This window comes from Choloepus didactylus, chromosome 1, assembly GCF_015220235.1.
Source record: "Choloepus didactylus isolate mChoDid1 chromosome 1, mChoDid1.pri, whole genome shotgun sequence".
Lineage (NCBI taxonomy): Eukaryota > Metazoa > Chordata > Mammalia > Pilosa > Megalonychidae > Choloepus > Choloepus didactylus.
In genome coordinates, this window is record NC_051307.1 from 163242907 (window position 1) to 163267792 (window position 24886).

The 24886-nt window shown below is 36.7% G+C and overlaps 1 protein-coding gene and 1 non-coding gene across 8 annotated transcripts in view; one reads left to right on the forward strand and one right to left on the reverse strand.

Moving 5' to 3' along the window:
* TMEM108 (transmembrane protein 108) overlaps positions 1-24886 on the reverse strand; it is a 433516-nt gene that overhangs the window by 161679 nt on the left and 246951 nt on the right. For 6 of the 7 annotated variants that reach the window (XM_037844713.1, XM_037844721.1, XM_037844717.1 and 3 more), the window contains one exon: positions 9508-9593. In XM_037844713.1, coding sequence (XP_037700641.1) covers positions 9508-9547 — 40 coding nt within the window. In that variant the 5' untranslated portion in view covers positions 9548-9593. The remainder of the gene's footprint in view (positions 1-9507; positions 9594-24886) is intronic. The other variant, XM_037844705.1, reaches the window with a different exon arrangement.
* On the forward strand, positions 13918-14024 carry LOC119510830. Its single transcript, XR_005212038.1, has one exon. It is a non-coding gene; the product is annotated as a U6 spliceosomal RNA (small nuclear RNA).

Genomic DNA, 24886 nt, shown 5'->3' on the forward strand with positions numbered 1-24886 from the left:
GAGAGCTCCAACATATTCCTACCTTCAGATACTCAGATTCATCTATTTTAACATTTTGCCACACTTGCTGTATCATTCTATCCATCCATCCATCCATCCATCCATCCATCTTCAAACATTAAAGAGTAGATTGCAATAAGCCAGAAACAAAAGGACAAAATCTGTTTTAACATTTTGCCACATTTGCTGTATCATTTAATCCATCCATCCATCCATCCATCCATCCATCCATCCATCCATCCATTTTCAAACATTTAAGAGTAGATTGCAATAAGCCAGAAACAAAAGGACATATATTGTATGGTCTCACTAATATAAACTAACTATAACGAGCAGACTATGAGAGTTCACGTTAAGAACACAGGTTATTAGGTGGTAGAAAGAGGTTAGAGATTGGGCAATTGATGCTTAAGGAGGACAGAATGTTTAATAAGGTTGATTGTAAAGTTTTCAGAAATGGATAGCACAAAATTGTGTGATGGTAGCACAATACTTTAAGTATAATGAACAAAGCTGAGTATGAGTATGTCTGAAAGAGGAAGGCTAGAGTCATGTACGTCACCAGAAAGAAAGCTAAAGGATAAAAACTGGGATTGTAAAACTTAGCAAAAACCAGAAGAAAGCTAAAGGATAAAAACTGGGATTGTATAACTTAGCAAAATCCAGCAATGATGGTGGTTAATTGTACAAATGTAAGAAAGTTTTTACATGAACTAGAACAAATGTACGTCACTATTACAAGGTGTTAACAATGGGGTGGTATATGGAAAAAATACAATTAATGCAAACCAAGGTCTATAGTTAACAGTAACATTGTAGTATTCTTTCATTAATTGTAACAAAGACACTATACCATAGCTAAACATAAATAATAGGGGGATATAAGTATGGGATTTTTTTGTGTGGAAGAAATGGGAATGTTATATAGATTGTGGTGGTCATTGCTTAACAATGTGATTATACCAAGAGCCATTGGTTGTACACTTAGGATGGATTGTATGATGTATGAATAAAACTAATAAAAAGAGACTGCATATATCATGCTCCTTGAACACATATTTCCATGTACATTTCCTAAGAACAAGGATATTCACTCATGTAACTACCTTAAGTAGAGTTTTCAAGTTCAAGAACTTTAACATTGATTTCAAACTTATAGTCTATATTCCAATTTTTTCTATGTCCTTTTGGGCCTTTTCCCCTCCATTATAAGATCCAGTCCAGGATCATGTATTGCATTTAATTGTCTTTGTCTCATTGGTTGCTCTTTTTTTTTCTTTAATTGTGGAAACATGTATATAGTATAAAGCTTCCCATCTCACCCACTTCCAAGCATACCATTCAGCAGGATCAGTGACATTCATGATGTTGCACTACCCTCACCATCATCATCACCAGAACTGTCCCAACACCCCAAACAGAAAGCCAACATCCATTAGGCATTAACTTCCCATCTCCTGTCGCCCCCACTCCTGATAATCTGTACTCTACCTTCTGTCTCTATGAGTTTACGTATTCTAGCTATTTCACTTAAGGAGAATCATACAATATCTCTCCCATTGTGTCTGACTTATTTCACTCAACATGTCTTCAAGGTATCCATATATTACATGGATCAGAACTTCATTTCTTTTTAAGGCCGAGTAGCAATTCCATTGTTTGTACATACTACATTTTGTTTATTCATCTGCTTATGGACATATAGGTTGCCTTCACCTTTTGGCTACTGTCAATAACGCTGCAATGAACACTGGTGTACCAGTATCTGTCTGAATACTTGCTTTAAATTCTTTTGGGTGTATACCTAGAACTGGGATTGCCAAGTCATATGGTAGTTCTATGTGTAACTTTTTGAGAAACCGCCAAAATGTTTTACACAGTGGTTGCACCATTTTACATTCTCACCAATGATGTCTAATGGTTCCTATTTCTCCACATCCTCCTCAGCACTTATTATTTTCTGTTTTTCCAATAATAGCTGTTCTAGTTGATGTGAGGGGGTACCTCATTTTGATTTTGATTTGCATTTCTCTAATACTCAGTGATGTTCAGCATCTTTTCATGTGCTTACCAGCTATTTGTGTATCTTCTTAGAAGAAATGCCTATTCAAACCTTTTGCCCATTTAAAAAATTTATCTGTCTTTTTGTTATGAGTTGTAGGAGTTCTTCATTTATCCTGGATATTAAACCCTTATCAGATATATGGTTCCTAAATATTTCTCCCATTCTGTTGGTTGTACTACCATGCTCTTTTATTTCTTTAAAAGTAGAGTCTTAAGCCTCAGGGTTGATGAATTTGCAAGGGGTAGGGGACAGACAGTCCAACAGTTGTTTGCCAGCTGAGGTACACTCAAATTGGTATTTTTTGTATGGGAAGAGATGAAAACAATTTGGAAGAGAATTAGTGTAGCCAAGCAGTCTTAGTCGAGAATCCAAGCTCTTAACCACGGCTGGCATACCGTTACTCTCCATGGAGGATGAGACCAGGCAACGTAAAAGGCAAGGGAAGACAGAATTTCACTGATGAAGAAGAAGGAAAGAAATGAAGATCCCATACAGAAGGGCAATATTTGTGTGATCATATATAACATCTAAAAGGACATATATATGTTTCTGGAGTCAACAATTGTTTGGACCTACATACCATGTCAGTTACAATTTATATCAACTCTCCCTCCTTGTCTGAGGGAACATTTCTTCTTACTTATTAGGGGAGACAAACCATGAAGACAGACTACAAGAGCCAAATTCAGTTAGTGACAGCCCAACTCCTGTGATATCTCTCCTGCTTCCAAAGGGAAATTCCTTTGTTCCATAGTGCCCATCTGGGATGAGAGTTGGGGATACAATGGCTTGCTTAGACTTGGGCCTAAAGAATAATCTAGTGACAGAGACTCAGGGAGTACAGTTAGCCACAATCCAACCTAATAATTGTATTTAATCCATACATGTATTTCTATATTGTAATGTATAATTGATGGCATGTAATTTAATTGGCAACATGTTTTTTTTCTTAGTGGTTCATAAAATAACTGTTTATCTTACAATCAATGACATCTTAGATTTGATGATATATGGTATTAAATTAAATATTTATTGAGTCCCATTATGATTCAAGCCCTAAATGAGATTGGAGATAGAAGAATGAATGAAATGGAGTCCCCATCCCTGAGGAGCATGAGGATAAGAACAGAACAAGCACATGCATACAAAGAGCTAAATCTTTTGTAGTGGATGGAATATCAGTTATGATGGGCATTACTGGATGGAGAGATGTGTGGCAGGGAGTGGGGAGCAATGAAATGGAGAGGTGGTGTGAGGTGAGGCTGAAGAGGTAATTTGGGTCTAGACTATTAACAAATTTTAATGCTGACCTAAGGAATTTGAACTTTATCTCCTAGAACAGTGGTTCTCAAATGTTTTGATCTCCAGATCCCTTTATTCTCTTAAAAATTACTGAGTACCCCAAAGAGCCTTTGCTTATATCGGTTATACCTATTTATATTTAATATTTTAAAATTAAAGCTAGTAAATTTTAAAAATATTAATTGATTAAGAAATAAACTAATTACATGCTAATATAAATAACATTTTTTTCAATGAAAAATAACCATATATTTTAAAACAACAAAAATTAGTGAGAACAGTCAGGACTGTTTTACATTTTTGTGAATCTCTTTAATGTCTGGCCTATAATATCTTTCCTATCTGGTTCTGCACACAATCTGCTGTGATTTGTTGTTTCAGTTGAAGTATATGGAGAAAATCTGGCTTCAGAGGGAAGGCCCCAAGGACTTCCTGTAAAGGACCCAGGGATTCCCAGTTGTTTGTGGACCACACTTAGAGAACTATTGCCCTGGGTGATACAAAGCCATTGAAAGATTATCGGCAGTTAATTCTGTAGCAATGTGAGTATGAATTAGAAGGAAGGTGTTGGATAATAGGGTGACAAAGGGAAACTATTAAAATAGCCCAGGCAAGAAAGAATGTAGGAAAAAAACCACTTCACTAAAACAGAGGCAGTGGGGATGCAGAAGAATGAATGGATTCACATGTTAGAATCAGTGGGACCTGGTAACCAAATGCATCCAGGGTAGAGCAGAAAGCAAGTCAAGGATGACTTCAGTTATTCAGGCTTTGATGGTGAAGACAGGATGATTGGATGGTGATGATAAAAAGGTACAGATAAGATATAAGAAGATCATTTCTGGTGTCAGCTGGCCAAGTGAGGAAAGGAGTAAGCCAGAAAGAGAAATGATCTGAAGGTTTCAGTCTCCTGACTCAGGGAGATCTAGACAGATAGACCTTCTGTAACTTAAGACAAGCCCTGGGAAGCTTACCTGTTTAAATAGTTATATTCAGTACTGTTTAAAATGATATCAAAATAGTGTTTTTGCCAAGAAGGTAAAATTACTTTCTTTAATGCAAATATCCCTGAGATTTAAGGAGGGAAGGAGCTCCTTAACTCTCCTTAACCAATCAAACACACCTTTAACATTAATTAGTTTAGTCAGATTGCTTTCCATCTTAAAGGACCACATATGAACTTCAAATTACAGACCACAGACCACAGTAGGATAATTGGTCTGGGTACCATTGTGGGGACTTTGGGTCTACTATGGGATAAGGATAGCAAGGAGGAAGAAGAAAGGAGAAATGTTAATCTCTTGCGGGGTATTACTATATGGATAGTTCTAGTTTAAGAAGTGACTGAAGAGAAGAATGAAGCCACTGGGTAGCTAGTAGACAAGGAGGGGTGTTTAGAGCTGAGAAGTTACCAAAAACAATTTGCTCACTTTAAAGTATTTTCAGGAGCTTCTACTCAGTATCAGAGATTAGAAGAGAGACAAGCATCTCATCAGAAAACATTCTAATAGGAAACAAATTCCACACCCAGCCCGCTTCTTATTATGCCTAGAAGAGTCTGTAGAGGCATGGACTGGGGAGTGTATAATTCAAGTCTGTGAATAATACACAATCCCCATTCCCCAGGGAAAGAGGGTAAGCAAAGGGTTACTCTGTGGGGCCAACACAGACTACGTATATGCAGAGGATGCATGAGTGGACAAGCAGGATGTACCAGGGACAATATAGAGCATGATTTAAAGAAATTCAAACATTTCTGGATCTATAGCAAATACTTAAGTTACTCAACATAATAACTTTAAGTCAAGTATTTAAACAACTTTGATTTGAATTATATTGGTATATTAAAACTTATTTTCATAGGAGCATAATAAAGGTACTCACCTTAACAATGAAAGTAACATAACAAATCTCCAGTACATAGCACCCAGGGAAAGACCAAATCTGCTAACTCATTACTCAGTGCCTCCCCAGCAGTGCCCTGTGCTTGAGGGGTTGTGATGATACTTCTTACTTTCCATTATTAAATACTTTAAAAAAATTGTTTTGCGGTCTGGGAAAGGTAGTGTTGGTCACACGAATTTCCTACTCTGTAGAATAGGGTCAGTGACAATTAGGCCCTCCTACCTCATAAGGTTGTAGTGAGGATCACGTAATAGGAAAATGCTTGTGAACCAGAAAGCCCCATGCAAGTGCAATAGCAGAGCTCCAGGTTAAGTTTCATTCCTCTCTTCCAGAAAGCAAATCTCAATAAAGGGCTGACATGCACCGTAGATCTTCTACATGCCAAGTTATCTCACTCCCTACCTGCCTTAATATGGTGGGTGGTCATATTGCATTTTAAATACAAGGCTCATTGAGGTTAAGTAAACTCACTTTAAGTAAACCACCTATTAATTGTTAGGGCTAGGATTTGAACTCTGGTCTGCTGGTTTGAAAAACCAGGTGTTCTTAATGAGTTCTATTGAACCCTAGCTTCACCCATAATCTATTACTTGGGTCTAAAAAAGAACAATAAATGACAACATTTGGTTTCTAAATAATCATGAAGGTCCTCACCAGGACCCCAATCCTCAAGCTTTCAGTTGTTACAAGTTGTGCCAGTTTAGATGTATGATGTCCCCCAAAATTCCATGTTCTTTGATGCAATCTTGTGGGTGCAGACATATTAGTGTTGATTAGCTTGGAACCTATTGATTGTTTCCATGAAGGTGTGACCCAATCAACTATGGGCAAGACCTCTGATTGGGTAATTTCCATGGAGGTGTTACCCTGCCCATTCAGGGTGGGTGTTAACTGGATCATTGAAGTTGTATAAAGGAATTCACAGATAGAAGGACCTCAGAGCTACTGAGAGTGACATTTTGAAGAGGAGCTGCAGCTAAGAGAGGACAAAATGCCTCAAGAGCAACATTTTGGAGAACGCCATTTTGAAATGCAGCCTGGGAGCAAGTGGACACCAGCTCTTTGCCTTCTGAGCTAACAGGTTTTCCAGAAGCCAATGGCCATCCTTCAGTGAAGGCATCTGATTGTTGATGCCTTACCTTGGACACTTAATGGCCTTAAGACTGTAACTTTGTACCCAAATAAACCCCCTTTATAAAGAAACCAATCCATTTCTGGTATTTTGCATAATGGCAGTATTAGCAAACTGGAACACAAGGTATCATCTAAAATGTATTAAAACTTCCTAAAGGGCTAAGAAGCTGGTAGATGAGATGCTGAGTAGCATACCATGGAGTGAAGTCCCCAAAATGAAGCAATGGTAGAGACAATCAGGTTGTCATACAAGGAAAATATTAAAACTTATACACCAATGCTCATAGCAGCATTATTCACAATAGCGAAAAGGTAGAAACAATCCAATTATTCATCCATGGATGAATGCATAAATAAAATGTGGTATATCCATACAATGGAATCTTATTCAGCCACAAAAAAGTAATGAAGTACTGATACTTGCTCCAACATAGATGAACCTTGAAAACATTATGCTAAGTGAAAGAAGCCTGACACAAGAGGCCATATACTGTATGATTTCACTTACACGGAAAATCTAGCATAAGCAAATTCATAGAGTTTGGCCAGTCCTTAACTTATTCATCTGTACTACTTCTTCACCTTGAAGCATCTACGTCTGGAATGAATGAGATGAGGCAGGTAAAATGACCAGGCTGGAACACAGTAGGCATTCAAGAAGTTGTAGCTTCTATGATGATGATGATGATGATTTATGAACTGGCTAATAGCCACTAGTAATTGATTGTTGTGCTGTTTTTTAAACAAATAGATATTCTCTATGATAAATTAAAGATGACTACCAATTCATGCTACTCTTTCCCTTCAGAACTGTAGTCTAATTCCCCTCCCTCTGAATAGGGTTGGTCTTAGGGACTTCCTTCACTGATACAATGTGGCAGAAGTATTGTTCTGGTACTGCCAAGACTTGCCACATAAAAATGCCTCAGAGAGAAAGAGATGTCCCACCAGCTCCAGCTGTTACAACCCCTACCTACTGGAGCCATTCCAGCCTGGTCCTCAGATACTGTGGAATGGAGACCAGTAGACTCTGCCAAGCCCTGCCCAAAGAGAAGATTCATGAGGAAAAAATGGATGATTGTCATTTCTTTAAGCCACAAAGTTTTGCTATATGACAATAGATAAGTATACTCCATCAGGGTTTTTTTTCCCTCACATTAAAAAAAAAAATCAGTTTGCTGAGTTACATAAAGTAACATATTAAGTTTGTGTTGACTCTTCAGTTTTTAAATCTATTATAGACTCCACAAAAAGATTTTGTTTGTAGACAATGTTAATATAGGCATAACTTAATAACTGCAATCAATGACATACATGAGCTGTTGTGTACATGTGTATGCATGCCAGAGTTAAAGTCATCTAAGATTTTACACAAATTTTACTACATGTACAATTACTTTCATTACTGGGAATAAACAGCTTAAGTAACAGCCTTCATGTCATTAAACTTGTAAGAACCATTATCTGAAGTCAAACTATTTGAATCTAGTGCCAAAATGCTTGGCCACACCAATTATGAACAAAGCAGGACTCCAGTCCAAAATCAGGCTACTAGTGATGGGTGGGCATTTGCATTTCCTATCAAAATTTGCAAACAATGATGGTGTTGAGACAACAGATTTCTGCAGCTATTCAGATGTTTGAGGAAAATCCCTTCACCTTTCATGTATGCTCACTTTGGGAGGATGGGCTTGATCATAGCATAAACTTGTCTCTGAACCTTAGAATACCTTTCAAATAATATGTGACCTTATAGTATTCTTTGAGGCATACCATTGGCATAGGTGAACTCAGCAAACATTTTGCTGCCTCCCAAATCTATTATGCTCTTTCTCATTTCATGTTGCTCTTCCCTGCAAAGTCTCCCTCTCCTCTGAGTGAGGGAAGAGAGTGAAATCCTATTTATCCTTCAAAGGGCCCCGCTGCTCAACCTTCTCTCTCCCACCAAGGCAGAGCATTGATGACACTGCTTCTTCAATCTGTAAAGCCTCTCCTTTAACAAACAAGCTTATCATTAAAAAACAAAACAAAACAAAACAAAACAAAAAAACAAAAAGCCCACAGTCCAGTAGAACACATGGAGAAAAGAACAGGAGAGAGTCCCTGTAACTTTGGCAATTTTCCATCAGGATGAAAATAGGCTGATGAGATCTGTGTTTCAGAGTTTAGAATTCAGCAGAAGAGATGAGTCAATTAAAACACCCAGCCAGACTGCTGTCTGTAGATACTGTGCTTTGCACTGAGGTTGCAACCATAACCTGAATGGTTAAATTCTAAGGGATAATTGGTGATTTGCATGTCAGTCTCTTTCCATTTTATTTTATTGGAAAAATTTAACAAGGAACCACTCAGCCTAGGAAAGATAGGTCTTCTAGTTACCTTAGCAAGAACATGACAACACAATGAACTCAATGGCTTTGGTTTGACTTGGGGTGACCAATACTTGTTGTCCAGGTGGGTCGTTTTGAACATCAAACCCATCAACTGGTATTGGTTTTTATATTTCTCCAGGGAACAGTTCCAGTCCCAAAGGCTGTCAAGTCTCTGAATGGCAAATGGTGCTTTGTGGTGCAATCCCCAAAACACATGAGCAACACACAGAAGGTCATAATGGAACACTCCTTATTCTACTACAAAACCTGGAGAAATCACATTCTCAGCACTCATTATTTGGGAACCACATCTACCTAGGCATAACATTCCAAGCTGAAGGCTGCACAGTCACTGAATGCTAACAGATTCTATATGGCAAAATCCACAAAACACTACCTGTCACCCCCTACCCATTAGGAACCTATAGATGGCCATAGTGGAACACCCTTTATCCTAACACAAAACCAAGAGCAACAGTGTATTTGACACCCATTACTGAATGAATTATGCTTAACATGTCAATTTAGAATTATTATAACAGAGTTTATATTACAACTGATGACCAAGGCAATGATACTTTAAATATCTAGAAGAAGAAATAGAGGGAAAATTTATTGTCCTTCCTCACTGCCCAAATCCTGGTCTTCCTCCAGAAAGTGTATATTTCTGGAACTTGGCAAGCAAAACCTTGGTATACTCAGGAAAGAGGAAATATGGTATTGACTTACTTAACAGTTGGCAATAGAGGGCCTGTAAACTTCTCTTCATGGTATCATCTGGTCCTGCTTGTCCTCCAGTTTATTCATGATTCTGTCTGGGAAATTGGGGGAAGAAAATGTTACATCCAGAGCACATATTCAAGTCAATAATCAAAAAGAGCTGTACTCAACATGACCCTTATTGTAAAGCTTAAAATAAAATTTTTCCTTTGAAGAGGAAAAATCTTGGGAGGGATTCGTCACAGTTAACTTACAATGGTCTATGTTATAAAATTATCAATCAATTAGTCAAATCCGGAAACTACACAACTCCAATGGTGGAAATTCCTCTGGGCAGCGAGAGAGTGAGAATCTGGCTTTAGAACTTTTGAGGGTTTACAATTAACCACCCCTGAAACTCTAGCCTTGAAACAGAAGGAGAAATGAGAAATTTCTTTACTAATCTCATTTCTCCAAAGGTGCGCACATACATACATACAAAAAAAAATCTTCACTACACTTGAAATTTTATTGTTTTAAACAATTTTACTGTTAAGTTCTGATTATAAAACATACCTCCAGTATAGAATATTTTGAAAACACAAATAAACAGAAAATATAGATGAGAATAAATAAGAGAATACAAATTACCTGTTATCCCATCACTAAGAAGAGATTATTGCTTACATTTTGGAGCATATCCCTCCAGACTTCTGAGTGTGTGCTTCTACTGTCTGTATCATTTTAAGTATTGCACATTCTAATTTTTCTCCCTATCAGCAGAAACATCTTTCTATTTTATTTTAAATGACATGCAATATTTCTTTAATATAAATTCCTAGAAATGGAATTTCAGGGACACAATTTAAGGCTTTTAAAATATATTACCAAATTGCCCTTTATCAGCACCAGTATATGAGAATGTCCATTAGACTACAAACTACCCAATGATGGAAATACATAATTTCTTTTCATCTGCAGCAAGAAAATAGGCAAATATTTCATATCATTGTTTTAATCTGCGTTTTGTACATTTTATTAGTCATTTGTCTTAACTTTAAAATTTTTTAGTTCATATTCTTTAAGCATTCTCTATTAGTATGCTGTTTGTTATTTTTTTTCTTGTGATACCCCATTGGGACAGATTTATCTTTTTTTTAAAAATCAAGATATAATTCACATAACATAAAATTCACTCTTTTAAAGGTTTTTTTTTTTACTATATTCACAAAGTTGTGCAACCATCACCACTATCTAATTTCAGAACATTTCCAATACCCCAAAAAGAAACACCATGTCCATTAGCATTCACTCTCCATTCCCCCTTCTTGCAGCTCCTCACAGTCACTAATCTACTTTCTGCTTCTTTAGATTTGCCTATTTTGAACATTTCATATAAATGGAATCATACAGTAAGTGGCTTCTGTGTCTGTCTCTTTCATTAGCATGTTTTCAAGGTTTATCCATGTTGTATGGCGTGCACTTTTCTTATTTATCTTTAAGAATGCTATGTGTGTGTGTGTGTGTGTGTGTGTGTGCATGTGTGTGTTAAAGCCAGCAATCCTTTTCCAGTCATACGTGTAGCAAATGGTTTTCCCAACGTGCCACTGGGTTTCTGCATTTTTTACTTATAGAAGGTTAAAATTGTTTTCCCCATTATGTTTTCTATCTGTTCCCATGCTTAGGAAGGACTTGCTTAGTCCAGGATTACTCAGATAGTTACCTGCATTTCTTCTGGTATTTTTAGAGTTCCTCATCACATTCTAAATATATGTTCTTAGAATCCTTTCTATACTTTGTGTTCTATTTTATTTCTCTATTTGTGGATTCTTCTACTAGAAGAATAAAAGGAATGCTTAAATTAAACATTTGGTAGAGTTAGTCCTCCATTACTACTCTTTTTTAAAGATATGTCTTGTTCTTTGAGCTTTGTCCCCTCTCCAATGGATTAACTTTAATGTCATTTTAGTAACTTTCAGGAAAAAAAAAATCTCATTAGTATAATAATTGTAATTATCTTATATTTGCTTTATTAATTTGGTAGGGACATGATATTTTCAAAATACAAGTGTGGTGAGGAGAAAAGTAAATGATATTTTAAAACTTGTTGCTCTAGGCAGCAGTAAAATTCCTTTCAGGGGGTGAGAAATGCTCTTTTGGGGGAAGGAATGGCTCGATGACTTCTTCAGTTAGACAAATTAAAGCCCTCCTAAGTGTGATCTGGATGAGTAAGAGGAAGAAAAAGATAGCCATATTGATTTCCATTTTAAAATAATAGGAGGTTTGAGGTTCCAAAGACTTAGAAAGCGGTCCAGAAATCAGGGAGGCTGAGGAGATGTTAAATAAGAAAGGTTGAGAGACAGAAAGAGGCAATTCCAAAAGATGGCTACTAGTGGGATCTAAAGATAAAGAAGAAAGTGAGAAATTGCCCACAGGGTGATGATGTGTGAAGTTTAAGATGCCTAATAAATAAGTTTTTCATTTCTTTTTGCTTTATGCTGTTTGTATTCACACCCTATATCTGCATTCCTTCTCCCCCACAGCCTTCATCTACCACCAGCATCCCCAAAACCTCAGTAAAAGTCTTATATAAAATAGCCTGGACAGAGGCAGTGAAGGAGAAGAGACTATATCCCAAGCCAAGGGTGACCCAGGGACAGTCAGACACAGTAGCCCCAGGAGCCATGAGCAATGGTTAGTGGGCACTTGTGGGAGTGCCGAGGACATAGTAAGCCCTCCACAAATGTTTGTGGTATAGCAAATGAAGGAATGAATGAATGATCAAGCAACAGAAGAGCAGAACAGCAGCTGTAGTTTATACTGATCAAGGAAACATAAGCCCTGCAGTCATCTCTGGAAATTCTCAGATATTTTTGAGAAGGTAATAGACTTTTCACAATATATGGGATAGAGACATTTTTACTTGGCTATCAGAGAAACAACTGAGTCCGTAAATCTGGGAGATTTGGGATCATTTGGGTTACAGAGGGCTACCTAAATCAGAAAAACACATATGGCCTACTGTCTATTAAAAATTAACCTTTATTTAGGTTCTTCTGTGGAGTTATATAGTGTTTTTCCTTCATTTAAGTTCTACAGTCTTGTCAAGTTAATTCCTAGGCATTTTTGTTTTGCCACTGTGAAGGAATTTCTTTTATATTTTATAATTGCCTCTGTATGAAAATTACTGAGTTTTGTATATTCATTTTGTGACCTAACTGCACTCACTCACTGTTTTAATGACGGCTTCTCGGTTGAGTCTCTTGGGTCAATTGAACTGCTTTGAATAGACGGACAGCCACAATAGATTCCATCAAAAGCTGCTTTTTAAGCATATAGTAGAAAACATTAATCACAACTGTCTGGTCCCTTAAGGGATAATTTAGGAGCTCCAAGGATGACAACTAATTTCTGGGATGAAATCCTAATAAAGTACAGAGTTTTACAGCCAAAAGCAACAAGTAAAAGAAAAACAGAGAGGAGGAGGAAGAAAACATTTAACCAAATGCAAAGATACAGCAGGGCAGGTGGGGCCTTGGTGATTATTAGCACAGGGGACACAAATGGGATGTGAGTCAGCTAGGCTACCCCTTAAGACGAGCTAACCTAATAGAATCCTGCCTCTCCCTTTGACTTAAATGGGACAGTTATATCAGTCTCATTTGACTCAGGAGAGAAACCTCTAACTTTCAAAGACCACTTTAAATGTTCCTAGAAATGCCCATGTAGTAGGAAAAAAAGTAATAAAGAACCAACAGAAAACTCTTATATTTGATACAATGGGTATTACCAGTTCATCCTGAACATATAAGGGAGAACAGCCTCCCAGGAAAACTTAGGGGGCAAAAAAGAAAAAAAAGCAATAAGGCAGGGAGAGGGGAGTACTGCTGGCCCAACTAGACATTAAAACGTATTCTAAAGCTTCTACTATTAAAACAATTTGATACTGGCACATGAGTAGACACCCTAATGGAACTGAATAAAATAACCTGAACTAAACCAAATTACATATGGAAATTTAGGATATGATAAAGATAGCATATCAAATGAAAGGTGGAAAAGATGGACTTTTAATAAACGTTGTTGAGACAATGGGAGAGCAATGTAGAAAAAGTCAAAATTGCATTCATTCCAAATACCATATATCTGCATAAACTCTAAATGGATCAGACTTTTAAAGGTAAAAAGTCAAAGCATACAAGTACTAGAAGGAAATATGAGAAATTCCTTCTATTACTTGGGAGTAGAGAAACTTTGCTAACTCTGAATCAAAATCTGAAGCAATAAGGAAAAAGATTAATCAACTTTATTACATAAAAGTTGCAAGTAAAAATACAATTAAGAGAAAATACACATGAAAGCTGGGAAAGATGTTCAACTTATAACAGGCAAAGAGTTACTATTACTAATTATAAAGCACTTTTAAAAATAGAGAGGATAGTGCTCACTTTGGCAGCACATATACTAAAATTGGAATGTTACAGAGAAGATTAGCATGGCCCCTGCACAAGGATGACATGCAAATTCGTGAAGCATTCCATATTTTTCTGTAGTGTTCTTATACACAAGTAAAGCACAGCAAGAGGAGGAAATAAAAAAAAATTCCATTTACAGTAGCAACCAAAAGAATCAAGTATTTAGGAATAAACTTAACGAAGGCCACAAAAGACCTATACAAAGAAAACTGCAAGAAACTGCTGAAAGAAATCGAGTAAGACCTAAAAAAATGGAAGAACATACTGTGTTCATGGATTGGAAGACTAAGTATAATTAAGATGTCAATTCTACCTAAACTGATTTATAGATTCAATGCAATACCAATTAAAATCTCAACAACTTACTTTGCAGAAATTGAAAAACCAATAACCAAATTTATTTGGAAGAGCAAGGTGCCCTGAATAGCCAAAAATATTTTGACAAAGAGGAACGAAATGGGAGGTCTCATACTACCTGACTTTGAAGCGTATTACAAAGCCACAGTACTCAAAACAGCATGGTACTGGCATAAGGATAGATACATCAACAAATGGAATTGAATTGAGTGTTCAGAAATAGACTCTCGCATCTACAGATAATTAATCTTTGATAAGGCAGTCAAGCCAAAGCAACGGGGACAGAGCAGCCTCTTCAATAAACGATGTTTGGAGAACTGGATATCTATTTCCAAAAGAATGAAAGAGGGCCCCTATCTCACACCTTATACAAAAATTAACTCCAAATCGATCAAACACCTGATCATTGGTGCTAAGACCATAAGACTCTTAGAAGAAAATGTAGGGCAATTTATTAAAGATCTTGTGATAGGAGGTGATTTCCTAGACCTTACACCCAAAGCATGAGCAACCAAAGAACAAATAGACAAATGGGATCTCCTCAAAATCAAACACTTTTGTACATCACAGGACTTTGTCAGAACACAATGGGAGACAATATTTGGAAACCACATATCAGGTAAGGGTTTAATAGCCCTAATACATAAAGCAATCCTACAACTCAACAACAGAAAGACAGATTAGCCAATTAAAAATGGGCAAAAGACATGGACAGACACTTTTCTGAAGAGGAAATACAAATGGCTCAAAAACATGAAAAAATGCTCAACTTTGCTGGCTATTAGGGAAATGCAAATTGAAACCACAATGAGGTATCATCTTATACCTACCAGAATGGCCATTATCCAAAAAAACAGAAAATTACAAGTGCTGGAGAGGATATGGAGAAAGAGGCACACTTATTCACTGTTGGTGGGAATGTAGAATGGTGCAACCACTCTGGAAGACAGTGTGGCAGTTCCTTAGGAAGCCAAGTATAGATTTGCCATATGACCCAGCTATTCCATTACTAGGTATATACTCAGAGGAACTGAAATTTAAGACATGCACAGACATTTGTAAACTGATATTTATTGCAACATTCTTCACAATAGCCAAGAGGTGGAAACAGCGCAAATGTCCATCAATGGACGAGTGGATAAACAAACTATGGTACACATACACGATGGAATATTACACAGCTGTAAGACAGAACAAAGACATGGAACATATAATAACATGGATGAATCTTGAGGACATTATGTTGAGCGAAGTTAGCCAGAAACAAAAGGACAAATACTGTATGGTCTCACTAATATGAACTAATATTAATGAGCAAACTTTGAGAGTTAAAAGCTGATAACACAGGCTACCAGGTGATAGAAAGAGGGCAGAGATGAGGCATTTGATGCTGAAGGACTACAGAAGGTTCAGCAGGCTTGATTATATAGACCCAGAAATTGAGAGCATAATACTGTGTAATGGTAGCACAATATTGTAACTACATTGAACAAAGACGTCCATGAGTAAAGCTGAAAGAGGAAGGCCAGGAGCATGTATGACACCTGAGGTAAAGACAGAAGATAAAGACTGGGACTGTTTAACTTAAGAAAAGTGGAGTGGTCAATGATTGTGACTATACAAATATAAAACTGTTCCTCGTGTGGGAGAACAAATGAATGTCAACCATGCAGAGTGTTGGAAAGGGGAAAAATATAATCTAAGCAAACTGGAGTCTATGGTCAATAGTAACAATGTAATATGCTTCCATTAAATGTTACAAAGGCAATATACCAAAGCTAAATAAGTATGAGAGGGGGATATATGGGGGGATATGGGATTCTTGGTAGTGGTGTTGTCTGACCCTACTATGGTATTGTATGATATTTTATTTTTCTTTTTATTATCTTTTTTATTATTGGTTAAAAAACCTTTTTTTTTGTAGTAATCAATATGCTCAAGTGGTGACTGTAGTGATAAATGCACAACTGTATGATGATACTGTGAATAACTGATTGTATACTATAGATAATTACATGGTATGTGAATATAGCTTTATAAACTTGTATGGAAAAATATAAACAGGGATAAAAGTGCTGGAGAAAATATGGAGAGAGGGATGTACATATTTACTGTTGATTAAGAGGCAGAATGGTATAGCCTTTCTGGAGGACAGTGGGGTGGTTCCACAGGAAGCTAAGCATGTGGGTTTCGTAAGTCCTGCAGCCTCATTAGGGGGCATTTACTTGGAGGATCTGAGAGCAGGGACATGAATGGGCATTTGCACACTGGTATTATGGAGAGAATATGCATGATTTGCAATGGCTGGAGGTGGCCTAAGGGTACATCGACTGAGGAACAGAATGGTGAACTGTTGTTTGAACACAGAAAGAAATATTGAGCTACTGCGAGGAGTGAAGCTGTGAGACACACAACGAGGTGAATGAAACCTGTAGACAGTATGAGTGAACTACGCCAGTAACAAAGGCAAACACTATAACGCCTCACCAATACGGACTAACTACAATGTGTAACCTCAGAATTGAATCTTAGAGCACAGCTTATCAGGGAAACGCTTATTGTAATGGTCCCTAGATTGTAAGCTCTTACAGCAGTCACATCTATTCCTGAATTGTAATAGCTGTCTCCAGATTCTGAGATGCTGCTCCCTTTGTGTATAACCCGATCAATCTCTGGAAATTTGGGTATCTGTGTGACACCTGAAACTCAGAGCTGGAACTTGGAAGATATGAATGTCAGTATTAATACATACAGCAACTGTTAAAAAAGCTGAAAAAGAATCCGGACTTCAACTAGAGATATGAATGAAGCAGATGTGGTTAGGACTAGGGCAAATCAGGCCAAAGGGTAAAGGACAATACTGACTGCATTTTAAAACTTCTAATTCCATGTGAGACCAAGGAAAGAGATGTTTAGTTGGTGCAAATCCATATTTCCTAAACAATTTAACTTGCACAGTTTGTTCAAATACCATAATTACATGAAACTTTTAATAGGAAGTGAGACCTGGTAGGTTTGCATAGGTTAGTGTGAAATAGCGACACATCCTAAAGTAATTTGGACAGAGAATAAAAATATATATGCTGGGCCTCCCTGAAGAGCTGGGGGAAAATGCAGAGGTGTTGGGCTTCCGCACCTGGATTGTTGCTGATGTTCTCATAAACATTGAGGACTGGCGGTTTGATGTGCCAAGCCCTCTATCATGGGACTTGCCTTTATGAAGCTCATCACTGCAAAGTGAGGCTAAACCTGCTTATAATTATGCCTAAGAGTCTCCCCCTGAGTACCTCTTTGTTGCTCAGATGTGGCCCTCTCTCTCTAGCTAAGCCAACTTGGCGGGTAAACTCACTGCTCTGCCCCCTACATGGGATCTGACTCCCAGGGGTGTAAATCTCCCTGACAACATGGAATATGACTCCAGGGGATGAATCTGGACCTGACATTGTGGGACTGAGAACATCTTCTTGACCAAAAGGGGGATGCGAAATGAAAGAAAATAAAGTTTCAGTGGCTGAGAGATTCCAAATAGAGTTGAGAGGTCACTCTGGTGGGCATTCTTATGCACTATATAGATAACCCTTTTTAGGTTTTAATGCATTGGAATACCTAGAAGTAAATACCTGAAACTATGAAATGCAACCCAGTAGCCTTGATTCTTGAAGATGATTGTATAGCAACATAGCTTACAAGAGGTGACAGTATGATTGTGAAAGCCTTATGGATCACACTCCCTTTATCCATTGTATGGATGGATGCGTAGAAAACTGGGGACAAAAAACTAAAGGAAAAATAGGGTGGGAGAGGGGGTGTTTTGGGTGTTTTTTATTTTTATTTTTTATTGTTATTTTCACTTTTTCTGGTACAAGGAAAATGTTCAAAAAGTAGATTGGGTGATGAATACACAACTATATGATGGTATGGTGAACAATTGTACACTGGATGATTGTATGGTGTGTTAATAAATCTCAATAAAATTGAATAAAAAAATAGGATAAAGTCCAACAAGCTAAAAGAAAAATGTGTTAGAGATATAAGTAGATAACTCACAGGAAAAAATGCAAGTAACTCTTCACCATATGAAAAGATGACCTAACTTGCTCAAAATAAGGAAATTCAAATTTAATTACATTGAGATACCCCTTTTCACAGATTGACAAAAGTCCTAAAGTCTGTCAAGCTCCTCTGTCAGTGAAACTGAGAAACAGGCACTCATATTATTGATGGGAATACAAAATGATACAACTCTTATAAAGCAAAAATACATATACACTCAACAACAAAAAGACAAATAACCCAGTTAAAAAAAGGACAAAGGACTTGAACAGACATTTCTCCAAAGAAGATATACAAATGGCCAACAATCACATGAAAAGATGTTCAATATCATAAGACATTATGAAAATACAAATCAAAATCACAATGAGATACTATTTCAGACCCCTAGAACAGCTACTATTAAAAAAAAGGAAGATAAGTGTTGGCAAGAATATAGACAAATAGAAACCTCTGTACATTGTTGGTGGGAATGTAAAATGGTGCAGCTGCTGTGGAAAATAGTTCAGTGATTCCTCACAAAGTTAAATATAGAATTACCCACACGACCTGGAAATTCCACTTCTTTGTATATACCCAAAAGTATTGAAAGCAGGGACTCAAACAGATATTTGCACACTGATGTTCACAGCAGCCTTTTTCATGGTTGACAAAAGGTGGAAGCAACCCAAGTGTCCACCAATGGAAGGAATGGCTAAACAAAATGCAGTTTATACAGGCCATGGAATATTGCACAGTTGTAAAAAGGAATGAAGTTCTGATACATGCTTCAACATGAATGAACTGTGAAGACATGTTGAGTGAAATAAGTCAAACAATAAAAGACAAATATTTTATGGTCTCACTTATATGGAATAATTAGAATATACAAATTCATAGGCTCAGAAATTAGAATACAGGTTACCAGGGGCAGGAGTGGGCATGAAGAAATAGGGAGTTAATGCTCAGTTGGTACAGAGTTTCTGTTGGGGTGATGGAACAGTTTTTGTAATTGATGGTGGTGATGGTAGCACAACATTGTGAATGTAATTAACACCACTGAATTGTATATTTTAATGTGGTTAAAAGGGAAAATTTAAGGTTTTATATATGTTACCAGAATACAAGTTTTATAAAACCCATAGAACTATACAACACAAAGAGTGAACCCTAATTAAGCTGAACAAAGTTACCACACTAACACAAAATGTAGCAATAGGGAAAACTATGTGTAGAGGGAGGGGGATATATGCGAACTCTACTTCCTGCATGATTTTTCTGTAAACCAACAACTGATCTAATAAAATAAAATAAAGTAAAATTAAGTTATATTCACATAAGACAGATAAAAAAATACATATGCATTGATTTTTGACCCAAGAATCCCACTTTTAGATATCTATCCAATGGTACCCCAACTAAATTTAAAAAGATGTTTACATCTGGCTGTTCAATTTAACAATAGCTGTTATAGATAAAAATCTGTTAATTATTCAAATAATCTGTAATAAAGAACTTCACAGAAAGGAATATTATGCAACTGTAAATAAGAATAGATGATTTCTCTATATTTTACTATGAAGTAGTGCCCAGTATAGTGTTACATTTAAAAAAAAAAACAAAGAGAAAAGTATGTATACCATACTACCATTTTTCTTACATAGGGAAGGTAAAATATAAATATAGACATATATTTGTTTATAGCAACAAAAAAAGAAAGGTTAAGACATAAATATATTTAAAATGGTTACTTATTGGGGAAGAGAGGCAACAGGATAGAGGAAAGAGAGGATGACGCTTCTTTGATATACACTGTCAGTATGACTTTAGAACCACATAAATATTTTATGGAATTAAAAAATTAAATTAAGTTTAAAAATCCCTAATAATGACAAATGATACAAAACAAATTAAACCTCTGTCCATTGGTAGCATAACCAAACAAGGAAGGAAGAACTATTCGAAGTGACTTTAACGCAATCATTGGAATGCATATCCCTGTACATATATAATGGACATAAAAACAAGCAACACACACACACAAACATACACACACACACACACCTTAAACTATCTTCATTTCGGTACTCAGATTGTTGATGGTAGTGTTTGTACTTTTACTTATACTATTATGTGTGTTTTGAGTTAAAGCGAATAAAGAATCACGTTGGTGTCACTGTCATTTCTGGCATGGATAAAAGGAATTACAGATAAAAAAATCAATAAAATTAAGTTCAAATCCTGTGAGTCGTGAATTTGAAGTATCGGTATGAACCCATTTTCTACACATATGCGTGCATACACACACACACACACACACACACACACACTCAGTATGTATATATGTAACTAGCTCTGTCCAGAGAAAAAGCTTCAAATAATGACCAACCCAGAAGCAATGAGAAATCCTAGTGTCCAGATTGTGATTTCAGTGATCCATCACGGCATTAAAAACAGTCATGCTAAAAGGACAAAGCCATTTTGTAGTAAAAGCTCTTACTGGGCAAAAATGTGAAATGTCAGCACCAAAAAGAATAATAATTGCACATCGATTATGTCAATCAGTAAAATGTGAAAGTGACGGGATAGTTGATATTTAGGAATTATTTTTTTGGTCTGATAATATTGTGGTTATGTTAAGAAAAAGAGCCCTTATATTTTCAGAGATATTTAATGAAGTATTTTGAAATGATATGTTTTGGATTTGCCTTAAAATAACCCAGTAGAACAATTGCTGGAGTTGGATGACAAGTACAGTTGTACCTTCCACATCACAGGGGTTAGGGGCATGGTGCCCTCATGATCTGGAAAATCCATGTTAAATTTTTTGGCCCTCCCTTCATGCCAGAGAATAAGTCTTTGTCAGGTTTTCTTCAATAGCCTCTATGATCCTCTCCATTGAGTAGCATGTGTAGTGTGCCTTAAATGTCGGATTACCCCCTGATCAAGAGGCTGAATGAGAGATGTTGTGTTAGGTGGCATGTAGACGACTTCAATGCCTTCAACGTGGAATTCATGGGATTCTAGGTGGCTGGGGGCATTGTCCAGAAGCAATAACACCTTAAAGGGTAACCCCTTGCTGGCAAGGTATTTTCTAACATCTGGCGCAAAACACTGATGGAACCAGTCAAGGAAAGAAAGGTGCTTTGGTCATCCATGCTTTCTTATTGAACATCCAGAAGATAAGCAGCTGGTACTTGTCCTTTCCTTTCAAAGCTCATGGGTTAGCAGCTTTATAGATCAGGGCTGTCTTTATGATGAACCCCACGGCACTGGTACAAAAGAGCAGGGTTACCCTATTCCTTGGGCCTTAAAACCTGTGGCTGGAAATCGGTTAAACAAAAATGTTAATGTTTATTTCTGGACTCTCAATTCTATTCTGTTGCTCTACATGTCTATACTTATGCCAGTACCACATTGTCTTGATTAATGTAGACTTGGAGTAAGTTTTGAATTAAGAAAATATGAGTATACCAACTTTTTCTTCTTTTTCAAGATTGTTTTGAGTATTCTGGTCCCCTTACATTTCCATGTGAATTTTAGGATCTTGTCAATTTCTGCAAAAAAGGCAGCTGAGATTTTTAGAGTGGTTATACTGAATCTATAGATCAATGGTGGGGGGAGACTGTCATCGTAATATTAAGTCTTCTGATTCATGATCATGGGATGTCTTTCTCTTTATTTCAGTTTTCTTTAATTTCTTTCACCAATATTTTGTAGTCTGTGGTATAAGTATTACATTTCTTTAAAATAATTTATTCCTAAGTATTTTATTTTTTGACGCTATTGTAAATGCAATTGTTTTCTTATTTCATTTTCAGATTGTTTATTGCTTGAGTATAGAAATACAAATCAGTTTAATATATTGATCTTATGTCCTATAATCTTGCAGAACTCATTTATCAGTTCTGATAGTTTTTAGTGGATTTCTTGGGGTTTTATATCCAAGATATACAAGATCTTGTCTTCTGCAGATAGAGACAGTTTTATTTCTTCCCTTACAATCCAGACACCCTTTATTTCTTTTACCTCTTTCTTTCTCTTTTTTACCTAATTGCCCTGCTAGAACCTCAAGTAAAATGTTGAGTAGAAGTGGCAAGAGTGGACATCTTTGTCTTGTTTCTGATCTTAGGGGGAAAGAATTCAGTCTTTCCCCATTTAGTACAATGTTAGTTATAAGTTTTCACAGATACCCTTTATCAGGTTGAGGAAATTCCCTCATATTCCTACTTTAATAAGTGTTTTTATCATGAAAGTTTATTGGATTTTGTCCAGTGATTTATCATGGCTGTCAAGATAATCTGCTGTTTTTGTCCTTTATTCTATTAGTATGGTACATTGCATTGATTGATTTTGGATGTTAAACCAAGCTTGTATTCCTGAGATAAATTCCGTTTGGTCTTGGTTATAATTCTTTTTATATGTTACTGGATTCAATATGCTACTATTGAGGATTTTTGTATGTATATTCATAAGGGATATTGGTCTGTAGTTTTCTTTTTTATGTATTCGCTCCTCTTTTGTATATGTTTGAAATTTTCCATAATAAAATGTTAAAAAAAGTTTGGACGTGAAGAAAAAAACACTATCTCATAAAAAACATGACAAGTTCATCAGCAGTATCCCACCATGAAGAGGTGAGAATCTCTTACCCCTAGAAGGTAGAATATTTCATTAGTCACACAGTGTCTCTTTCTCCCTGGAGTTTTGTAAAAGAGCCCTGAACTAGACATCTGAGGATCTTCATTCTAGCTCTGGATCTTCTCCTTACAGGCTTGTAGTCTTGGAAAGGCTGAGACCATTGAAGGCTGAGGTTCTAATGGGTGAAAAATGGGGTTGGGGGAACTACTAAACAGTTAATACATGACCTCTTTGGCCAATTCCAGTTCTAATGCTTTGATTTTTCATCCTTTCAGCTAAATAAGCAATGAGACTGAGACATGGAATGAACCCTGAACTGCTGAACCTCATTTTCTGAGGTATGTGGGCATTTGGTCTAAGACCACTAAAGAGGTACATTTTGACCAACACTCTTCCACTCTCAGTTCTATGTACCTGGGTAATCAGACCATGAAGTACAGATGAACTGGGCCAGACTGAGAAAGGGCTGTCTGATTGGAGGCTGATGAAATGACCTTGGTGAGAGATGATGAGGCTGGGCTTATTAACAGTTAAACAAAAGAGGAGGATATAGATTTAAAAAGAGAGGAAGAATTTCATGACTGTCTTTTAAAGCTGAACACTCACATGCCCTATGGCCCAATAATTCTACTCCTATCTATTTGTCTAAGAGATTCTCTTGCAGTCATGCAATGGCTCACAATAGCACTGTCTACTATAACAAATACACAAAGCACTGAAAACAAACTAAATGGCTCTAGACTGGAGAATGAGTAAATAAATGTGGCATATTCCCATGATGGAATATTATACAACAGTGAAAATAAATGATTTACAGCTTGAGGCAAACTCAACAAGATCCACCTGACTACATAAAGTATGATACCCTTTTCAAAACTTAAAAACAGGAAAAACCAACCCCATACTATTTATACATACTTAAAATATGTGACAAACCACAAACACACAAATATATAAGCAGAGAATGATAAATACACAATTTAGGATAGAATTTACTCTGAGCGAGGCAAGAGAATGGAATAGCAGGTGAGACATGGGTGGATGAGAAATTTGGGGGATGTTTTAGTTAACACACTGGGTACCAAATTCAGAGTGGATGTTATATTGTTAAAGCAAATAAACATGGTGTTGGGTTGTGGGAATGGGGTATGATTGCTAATGAGTATAAAGTTTCTTTTTTTTAATGCCATTTTACTCAGATATATTCACATACCATACAGTCATCCAAAGTATACAATCAGTTGTTCATAGTATCATCACACAGTTGTGCATTCATCACCACAATAATTTTTTTTAACATTTTCATTCCTCCAAAAATTAAGAATAAGAATAAAAATAAAAATAAAAAAGAAAACCCAAAATATCTCATACCACCTCCCCCATTATTCATTTACTTTGTGCCCCCCCCCCTTTTTCTATTCATTTGTCCATACACAATCACACAGCCACACCGTATAAGCTATATAGTTATACGATTGGCTTCGAGAACCAAGGGTACTGGATTGCAGTTCAAAATCTTCAGGTATTTCCTTCTAGTTATTCTAGTACACTAAAAACTAAAAAGGGCTATCTATATAATGCATAAGAATAATCTACAGAATGGTCTCTTGAATCCATTTGAGACCTCTCAGCCACTGAAATTCTGTTTTGTTTCATTTCTCTTCCCTCTTTTGGTCAGGAAGCCTTTCTCAATCCCATGATGCTGGATCTAGGCTCATTCCCAGGAGTCATGTCCCTTGATGAAAGGGAGATTTATACCCCTGGGAGTCATGTCCCATGTAGGAGGGAAGGCAGTGAGTTTACCTGCTGAGTGGGCTTAGAGAGAGAGGCCACATCTGAGAAGTTCTCTGGGATGATTCTTAGGTGCCATTATAAGTAGGCTTAGCCTCTCCATTGCAGTAACA